This window comes from Uranotaenia lowii, chromosome 3 (assembly GCF_029784155.1).
Source record: "Uranotaenia lowii strain MFRU-FL chromosome 3, ASM2978415v1, whole genome shotgun sequence".
NCBI classification, from domain to species: domain Eukaryota; kingdom Metazoa; phylum Arthropoda; class Insecta; order Diptera; family Culicidae; genus Uranotaenia; species Uranotaenia lowii.
In genome coordinates, this window is record NC_073693.1 from 158647934 (window position 1) to 158657990 (window position 10057).

At 39.9% G+C, this 10057-nt stretch overlaps 1 protein-coding gene across 1 annotated transcript; it reads left to right on the top strand.

Annotated features, from left to right (window-relative positions):
- The first annotated feature begins 352 nt into the window (after positions 1 to 352).
- On the top strand, positions 353 to 1921 carry LOC129752771 (uncharacterized). The gene has a single exon (XM_055748541.1). It carries the CDS (start codon positions 353 to 355, stop codon positions 1919 to 1921), a length of 1569 nt encoding a protein of 522 aa, XP_055604516.1.
- The last annotated feature ends 8136 nt before the right edge of the window (positions 1922 to 10057 follow it).

Here is a 10057-nt window from a genome sequence, read left to right on the forward strand (position 1 = left end):
ATTGGTGAGAGCACGCAAGGTGCATTTTGTAAGCTAGTGGTCAATAAGTGATCATTGATTGAATTAGTTCTTCGGTCAGCATTATTGATTAATGATCTGTGGAGATCATTAGGACGTGTCGGTGTTTCTTGAATAATTATTTTTTTAAATTAGTGAGTGAATGGCAATTATTGTGTGCAACATACAAGCGGACGTGTCAACGTGCATAAAATTATTTTCTGAATTTTTGGAATTCCAATTTTTAATCGAAATTGGACTTAGTCGGTTGTGTCAGTTTTGAGTAAGAACATTTGTCGGATTTTCTGGTCAGATTTTGTGTCAGTGCAATCAAGTTGCAAGTTGGAAAATCACCATGGAAGACGTCGATTTCAACGAACTGAAGGAGCAACAGCGGCAGTTGAAGCGGACCATCAACGGTGTAGCGAAGTTCGTTGAAGGCTTCACAATGGAACGGCACGAAAACCAGATCGATGTCCGGTTGGATATGTTGGAAGATGCGATGCGGAGATTCTACAACGTCCAGCGTAAGATGAAGGTGATCCTCGACGAAGAAGATCTCGAAACCAAATCAGAAGCAAAGGAATCCGAAAGTCAGCGGGAAAAACGTGTGCAAGCCAAAATAGCCAAGCGTGAGGCTGATTTTGACGAGGCTGCGTCTCAGGTCGAAGAAGTCTACTGTGCAGCAAAATCTTCCCTGGTAGCCTTCAAGCGAAAAAGACAAGTGTCAGTCGAAGAGTCAGTTTTGTCAACCAGTTCGGTAATGTCGCGTGTAAAGCTTCCGGAAATTCAGCTGCCGAATTTCAGCGGAAAAATTCGAGACTGGGTCACCTTCCGCGACATGTTTCAGAGTCTCATACACAACAACGGTCAGCTTTCCCCAATCGACAAATTCACCTACTTGAGGTCATCGGTGACGGACGAAGCGCTCCAGGAAATCGGCTCTATTGAAATCACGGCTGCAAACTACCAGGTGGCATGGAGTTTATTGGAAAAGCGATATGAAAACAAAAAGCTCATCGTCAAAGCGCATTTGGACGCGCTTTTTGCAATCCAGCCTATTCGTCGGGAGAACAGTGAGTCGTTGAATCGCCTCATCGGTGACTTCGACAAGAACCTACAGATGTTGGACAAGATTGGGGAAAATACCAAGAGCTGGTCAACGTTGTTAGCGCACATGATCTGCATGCGTCTGGACCCCGTTACACTTCGGCAGTGGGAAACGCATCATAATTCAAAGGAAGTTCCTACCTACTCCAGCCTGATGAACTTCCTCCGAGATCAATGTTTGGTTTTGCAATCTCTCGTCGCCAACAGTTCCTCTGAGCCCCAGCTTCCAAGGTTTACGAGTTCACGTGAGCCACAGTATCGACGGGTAAGAAGATCGCCTGAGCCAGAGTATCGACGGTTTAGAAGCACGACTACATATCTCACATCTCAGCCTGAGCCAGAAGATTGCTTCATTTGCGGAGATTTTCAACATAGCATCCACCAGTGTCGGACGTTGAAGAGTTGGTCTGTGTCAGAACGGTTTTCGGAAGTCCACAAACGTCGCTTGTGTTTTAAGTGTTTGCAACCTGGACATTATGCCATAGATTGTACCAGAAGTCCCTGTCAAAAATGCCATCGGAACCACCACACACTTTTGCATTATGAAAGTCCTCGCTACTTCTCTCGGCCTCACTCACCATCTTACTCCTCCTCCGTTCCACCAACGCGCAACAGACCCGATAATGCCAATCAGTTTGAAACGAACCAAAGTAGAGAAAACACACAAACTCAGCGCACACCAAATCGAAGAACTCAGCAATCCACCAATTCGTACCCAGTTGTTCAAGCACCCGACCCACAAAATTACCCACAGTACACCACAGATAACCTTTCGCACACTTTGGAATCAGTCAGTAGCCCATACAGAGTATGAGTTTGTCAGTTTTTTGTTGTCGACTGCTATCATTCGAATTAAAAATAGGTTTCGAACTCACACGATTGCAAGAACGTTGTAATTGTGTTCACAGTTTGGCTACGCCTCTAGTAGTATTTCAATCAACTCAATCTCCAGAAATGATGAGATCCCACGGAACAGGTTATGTCTCGGTCTTTTCGGAAATTGCCTATTTTGTATTTGTTAGATTGTGTCTGGACAAATGTCGGAAAATCGGTCAGTGAAACTGTCTGCAAATCATTTGGTTATTGAGTCAGAAAATCATTCAGATCACAAAGCAAAACTGTCAGAAACTCATTCAGAAAACCATTCGGAAAACCTTTCAGAATTTTATCGGAAAATCGGTCAGAAACCCATTCAGTACAACAGTCAGAATCTATGTCAGTTTTTTCGTCAGAAAATCAGTCAGCCGGACGAAGGTCCTGAAGTAACTCACATCACTCGGCCATTTGTTGGAATTTTTTCAGCTCATCTTGAAGATTTGCAAGTAGAACAAATTCGTCGAAGGCCAACCCACATTGGTCCAAATTTAAGATCGCTTCGTATACGAGCTGAAATCGGACAGCACAACTGCAAAACCACTTGAAATTTTGCTTCATCGTGTCGCACCTCAATCGTCGTTTATTCGAACGAAGAATTGACGGTGGACCCAGTTGGTCAGAATGACTAAAATGTCCCACATGCTATGCCTCCGTCGGCATCGATATCCTATCAGTGCAGACGTCGAGAAGAACCATCAGCACACAACACACTGCGAAAAACGGTACAACTCGCGGTCTAAAATCGACGAAAAAGAAAACGTTGGAAAGGGGCGACAGCAGACATTGTCATAGGTGACAATGTAACGGTTGTTGGAGCTAATCATGAGCTCAAAGTTTCTGGTTGAATGCTTTACTTTAAAGAAAATAGTCAATGGTCAAGAAAACAAACGTGATAAGTAGAACATTAGACCGAGACATCTACATAACCTTATTACCTTCTATCCGCGATAGCAATTATGTCGACAACATATGTCAGTTTATCAAGAATGATCGTGTCAGATGAAATGAGTCGTAAATTGAAACATGTCAGAGTTTCAAAGTCAGAATTTGTCATGTTTATAAGTCTGAAATTTGTCAGAAATGCGTTAGTTATGTGTCAGTATTTATGTCTGTAAATGTCAGAATGTTTTCTGTCAGTATTGAAAATTCGGTAGAAGGGAGCATGTAATTGAAGAATGTACTAAGAAACACTAAAGTCCTTCTGAATGAACTCATCACGTTACCTTGGATGAAACCGTGACCCACCAACGGCTATTTCCGGTTTTTGAGCGGCTCATCACCACACTGTGACATCGGTACAATTCCAGACAGTACCCAATTTCGGCATTACCACGACAACACCGGTTCAATAATTGGTCCGAGGAAGCAGCACCAGCTACAACAACGGCCAAACAATCGAATTACAACCTCTGGTCGAAAAGCGACAGGCTGTGATATCGACTACGTATCGGTCATCGGTTGGTCACCCTAAACACCCATCATGCCTGGATCGTTCCATTGAACAACAACGCCAACCTAACATCTCTGCTACCACCCACCTATTGATGAGTATCACCACAGCACCATCATTATCATGAAACTGCTCGACGTTGTTGTCTACTAGCCAGCAACATCAGGTCCGGCCAAGCACCACACGAACGGTCAGACCTAGCACATACGTTGGCATACACGCTATTAAAAATAGAACCGAATTTCGAATTTGATACGGTTTCATCTGTTTAAAAGTTTCAAGTTTCAAGTTCATCCTCCCACGAAAAAAGATTCAATGGTTTTCCGGTCAATTCTCAACGTCAGCTTGGAGCGCATCATGTGGTCATCGGTCATTGAAAGGCATTCGTCGGCTTATAAGATATGTCAGCATGTGCATAAGTTTCGAAAAAGCAATCAAAGTAACATTTTTCTTCGGTTCAACATCCGTTTATTAATACATTGGTCAAACAGTAACAACTGCTGGTGGAAATTCGAAGGGCTGAAATTTTGAATAGCCATCGATCTACAACCGTTGGTCATCAACATGATCATTGATCCACGATTCACCGGGGAACACAATATTTATCAGATCTTCAAAATCGCACAAAGTGGTCAAAAGAACAGCAGAATCTAGATGTCGGAATGATGGTCTTACTCAAAGAAGAGAATTGTCCACCTCAGAGACGGCCATTGGGTCGTATTAAAAACGTAGTCAGAGGGCAAGATGGTAAAGTCCGAGTAGTTTCAGCTCGAACGCAGAATGGCACGTATGACCGAGTTATTAGTAAAATTTGCCTACTTCCCACCCGCGACAACAATAATGTCGACAACGCGAGTCAGTAATTTGTCAGAGAATATTATGTCAGAAAGGTTATCGTCAGAATTCGCAGTTGGCGAAATGTGTCAGTTTTTGTCAGAGAACGATTTGTCAGAGTTTTCGTCAGAATCCGCATTTATCGGAAATATGTCAGTACATGTATGTCAGTTTATGTCTGAATATGTTTGTTGAACTTTTAAAATTGGTGCAAGGATGCATGTTGCAATTTTCAAAAAAAAAACCGCTAAAGCCCTTCGAAAAATTTTCTTTTTCATGACCCCAACCGCTTGAACAACCGATGCCTCCAATAACCCACAACCGAGAACATCCGGTCTGACCCAACAAAACTTCCGGTCCGGCTTAGCACCACAAGTCCGGTCCAAGTTAGCACACGCACTGCGGAGTTCTCTTATCACGGCATTGCAATGAATTTCGGCTACTTTACGGCATCATCAGTTTGAAAGTCGGCTCACAAGTGTACACCAGTTACACAAGAAGATTCAACGGTTCCCTGATCAAATCCCAAAGTCAACGGAGGTCATCGTTCATCGAAAGGCAGTCATCATTGGTTCCGGAAATACCCATAAAACAACAAGTTTACAGTTGATCATCATTTACTGATCAATTCAGCTGCAAGCATCAACCTCTGGTCGAAGGTCGACAGGTGGATGCTTTGATCATCGATATTCATTTACCCACCACACAATGTGAAACAACCCCTGGTCGAAGTTCGACGGGTTATGTATCAAGCGTTGGTCATCAGAAATGAGCATTGGTCCACGGTTCCTTTATCGATCACACGTCTTGTATCAACTTCTGGTCGAAGCTCGACAGGTTGATATATGATTTCCGGTCTTTAGAAGGAAAAGCAAACAACAGCCTCTGGTCGGAAATCGACAGGCTGCCCAAATTTACTCATCGGTTGCTCCACTCAACGCTTGGATCTTGAGCATTATCGTTTTTTCCGGTTCCAGACATGCAACACATCCACCATCAGGAAGTCGTCATCATTGCCTACAAATAAAAATGGAAATTTAGAAAATTTTCAAAACTTTAGAAGTTCAAAATAACGGTCAACAAAAAAAATCAACACGTCCTACTAAGTCTTGATGCGGTTCACCAGCCTGCGACGGATCCAACCAACAGCAGCGAGAAACAAAATAAACCACCCAGCGGAGGGTACTCATCTCCAGGCAGCGGCATCATCTGAGTAAATGAAATGTAATAAATCCATCAGCAACAGCCCGTATGCTAATCGTATTGTACACTTACCTGCGAAATTGTGATGGTTTTCACGGCAAAAACTTCTAATTAGTTTCTTCGGTTGATTTTCTTCGGACTTCACCCAGCCAGCAGCCAATCAAAACATCGAGCGAATGTGTTTGTGTGAGCCAGCAGCAATCGTCGAATTCTTCTTCACCACTCACTTCACAGCATGGAGAGGAGAGAGCAAATGCGACCTGGTCGCGCAAGTGTTTTCAAGATGCGCGTACACGAGCAAATTTTTTGTCAATCAAATATTTTCGAAAATCGTAAAGAGTGAAGAATGTCTGTTGTATTGTATAACTTTAGTTAATAAGCATTGCAAATAATTGTTAGCATTTAAGTTTTTGATGTTTATAATGTTTTGTTTCGAAACCCGTATGGTTTCAAGGGGGGCGGCATGTTTGAGAACGTCATAATTTAGCTGCTATAAAGCAAGAGTCACCCTAGCGACTGAACATAAAGGTGAGTTCTCTCCTGAGAACTCACTCTCCGCGACCGATCGTGTGATCGTGTTCGTGGTACAAGTACGATTGTTTACCCAGCATAACAGAAAATAAAATCAGTTCGCACAAACCTCCGCCACAGCAACATCGGTCTTGATTATTACCCCCGTCGGCTCGGTCGTACAAGAAGTTGGAAATAAAAGTAATATTTCCCCAAAACGGTCGGTGTTAGTTTACTCCGGAAGAAAACATCACATAGTGATCAATATCACTGCACCACAAGTGTGCCATTCTAGGATTTGGTGATTGGGTTGCCTTAATTGCACCCAAAGTACTGGTGGACTAACAGTGAAATGCTAAAGTTGAAGTGTTCCCCAGGTCGTTCCCAAAAGTGTATACAGTCCACTGAAGAAACATTAAATTAATTGGGACGATCCGGAACAGGGTTGATTGAACTTGAAATTGAGGAATTCTTTATGCACAAACAATACTTTCTGGATGTTATTGCTCAGTTTTGAATTTTTCCGGTTTAAAGTGTCTGAAAATTAGGAAGACTATACTGTCAGAAAGAAGTATATTTTTTATTGAGAGCTTTCCGTATTAAAAATCCACTTACTAAGGCAAAATAGATTCAAAGTAAATGCATATAGCTAATTTTACAAATACATATTTATATGCAATATTTTTATCATCCCAAATTTGGTTTTTTATATGGCTCAAAATTAAATTTTAAACCATTTTGAGAAAAGCGATTGAAACCAGTGAAGAATCACACTTACACACATTAAAATTTCATTGTTAATTTTTGTTTGTGTATGTGTAATAATTTTTCCATTCGTCGATCCGACCAACGGCAACCAACGGCCATTGTCAGGAAAGCGTCCGGTCGAAGAGTCGTCGAACCAGCAAAGCGGATTTTTTTTTTAAATGGGTCCGAAAAAAAGAAAACATACTTTGATGTTTAATTTGAGTTGTTAATTAACTGCCATCTAATCTAATATTTTTTATTCATTTTCAGGATCTTCAAAAGAGAAGAGACCTAGGTCTTTTCAGGTTTTATCAGGTGATAAACCGGCAGCTAACAAGCCAAGTTTCCTCGAGAGCGACCAGGACCCGGACCCCGGTGTTTCGGGTTTGCCTTCTCATCGTTTCTTGAATATTAAAAACCTAGATGGATCGTTTCTTGAATATTAAAAACCTAGATGGATCGTTTCTTGAATATTTAAAACCTAGATGGATCACCCAGCGGGAGAAATAAATTATTTCAAATAATTCCAAGTTCGGTGCTAGAGTTCACATGAGGTAAATTTTGTAATAACGAAACTCAAATTTTATTTTATTTTTTTTACAGATAAGGTAGCTGAGCAAACAGCGATGCAGGTAGGCTCACACAATGTTTTAAAAATCAGAAAAGCGTCGCAAATGGCAACAATTAAAAAATATATTGCCAGCAAAATTTCAAACTTACGGAAGATTCGTCGACCACTGGAATTAAATTGAACTCGAATAGGTTGTGAGCCTAAAATATGCCTACACATGTTCATTCTAGAAACAGTTCAATGCGCTGAAAACGTTCAACTTCAAAATTTGTATTTCACATATAGAATATGTTGTTCAGGTCTCAAATATTCTTAATGGAAAGAAGTTGCGACAAGTTTATGTCAGTTTTTCGTATTTTTTCGTTATAAAACTGTTTGTTTACATTTTGTTTCATACGACGTAATTAGTTTATTATCATCACGTTCATTACAACCGGGGTTTGGTTGCGTTACGGTACAGTCGATAGTCTAATAGTGAACTACCCCAAATGCTATGATATCGTGTCTCTTTTGTTTTCATTTTAGATACAGTTTTTCAGTTTGATGAAGAGATTAATCACCGTAATTTGCGTTTGTTACTTAATTTATCGGCCTTGTCCGTGATAAGTGATGTCCTTTTTAGTAGAGACATCTTAAGTTATTAAATTTTATAGATGGATAGAAAGTTAGAAGAAATGAAAGATGGCGAAAATGAGCGGGTAGAATTTATTTAGAAGCATTATTATGAGATATCAAATTTAGCTCATTTACATATTCACTTTAGTGCGGAGCTTTGGATCAAGAGGTATTGATTTGTTTTGAGATGACAGAAAAAATCTTTTTTTTTTTTGTTTTTCTGGGATTTTAACACTCACGTGTTATTCATCCCTACGGCAGAAAAAAACGGTAAGAATAAATTCTTCGTTATTTCTTTGAATCAAAACGGATTCCAGTGAGCGATGGATCAAATAAAACAGTTATGAATTGTTTGTTTTGCGTTGATGGTGAAATATATCAAAGAAAAATCTAACAAATGAGATGCTCCAGGTTTTAAAAAGCTTTGATGTCGATATCCGTCAAGTGAATTCGTTTACAACGGACAATGGAAATAATTTAATTAAAGCCAGTCAAATTTTGAACAACAAACTTCGAGACCTCACGATAGATTATGACAATGTAAAAGAAGAGGACTGGCAAATTGATGACAACTAATCTGATTTGGAAGATGTTGAGAAAAACGAATTGGTGTTGGTGAGTTTGTAAAGTTTAATCTGTGGTTTAATGTTTGATAAAATAAACGCTATTTATCCATTTTTATTTTTGCAACGAGTCTAACGACGATGCTCTTTAAGCTTTTTCGGGATTTTACTGAGCGAGCAGGAAATACAAGACGATTTTCCGATAATAAATCAACCACAAATTTGTAGCACAGGATGTGCTGCTCATGACTTACAGCTATCGGTCAACAATGTTTTAAAAAACAAAAAAACATCACTTTCGTCCTTCCTGGCGAAGGTACGGAGGCTTGTTAAAATACTAAAAGTGCAATCGTACTCCTTCGTAACTCCTTCCGGGTGAACAAGACTAGGTCGCTACCATTTTTAAATTGTGAAACAAGGTCGGGCTCATCACATCTAATGATTTATTCTCATGTGGATTGTTGATTGAGAAAAATGCTTTTTTGTGGTAGATGGTAATTTATTAACAAATATGTTGATTGCATATTTGTAATCCATTTCAGATTATTTACGCGGATGTTTGCGTATTCTGATTGCCTTGAATCATTGTGGGGTAAAGATGCAATCAGATAAGAAACCGGAAGTTGCGGAGAACGATATTGCAGCATCTTTGGTTCAGTGGATCCCAGATTCTAGCTCCATCGAAGAACGACTTACGCTGTCCAGAAAAGCGGAAATGGTCATACTATGACTTCTCACTTGTTGTGCTATTCTCAAAAGCTCACTTTTTTCATCCAGGAGGAGTTGATTGTTTGTGAGACGGACTCTGTGCAGGCCATGGACATATTTTTAAAATGCTTCGCAGTGTTTCAGCATCCAATTCCGTCAGCTTTCCTAAAATTGATAGATTTTTTTTTAGACATTTGCATACAAAGTAGCAAAAATGATAACAATGACTAGATGAACAAGAGTGGCAACAATGACAAGAATGACCAGAACGACAAGAATGACAACAATCAGAACAATGATAAAAATACAAAAAATGAAAAAAAATTACAACAATTATTTACTACTGAATTAGCAAGATTCAGCTTTAACGATACCATGATTTAATTCTTTCTTCTTTCTGTTCTTAGGCACAACTCTAGTCAAAACATATCTTAAACACTATGAACGTGAGTCCTAGATAGTTAGTTTTCCCTCGTGTTCTGAAATAGTTTTTTTTTTGTTGAGACACAAATCTTAGAGTGTTATATGTCCCTCAAAATCCACGAAAACCCATAAGACTTGTGATAACTCGTTCTATGTGAAACGCCCAAAAGTAGGCAGGAAAGCTCAATTATTTTGCGGTTTACGGTGGCGAATGTTACGTATGAGAGGTATACAGGATATTCGGCGCCGAACACATCCCTAAAAATGTTAAGTTGATTATCCGACTCACCGAATAGTTGGGCACTTGGACTTCTCCAAATTTTGAAATCCTTGTTAGATGTGTTTGTTAATTAATTTATCGACCTTATCGGTGAAAAGTGATGTCCTTTTTAGTGAAGAAAATTTCAAGTTTCAAATTTTCCTTTCGACTGTATGATTAATGTTTTACAC

What these genes read in the sequence shown, in the direction of transcription:
- LOC129752771 (XM_055748541.1), top strand. Translation starts at nt 353, where the DNA reads ATGGAAGACGTCGATTTCAACGAACTGAAGGAGCAACAGCGGCAGTTG.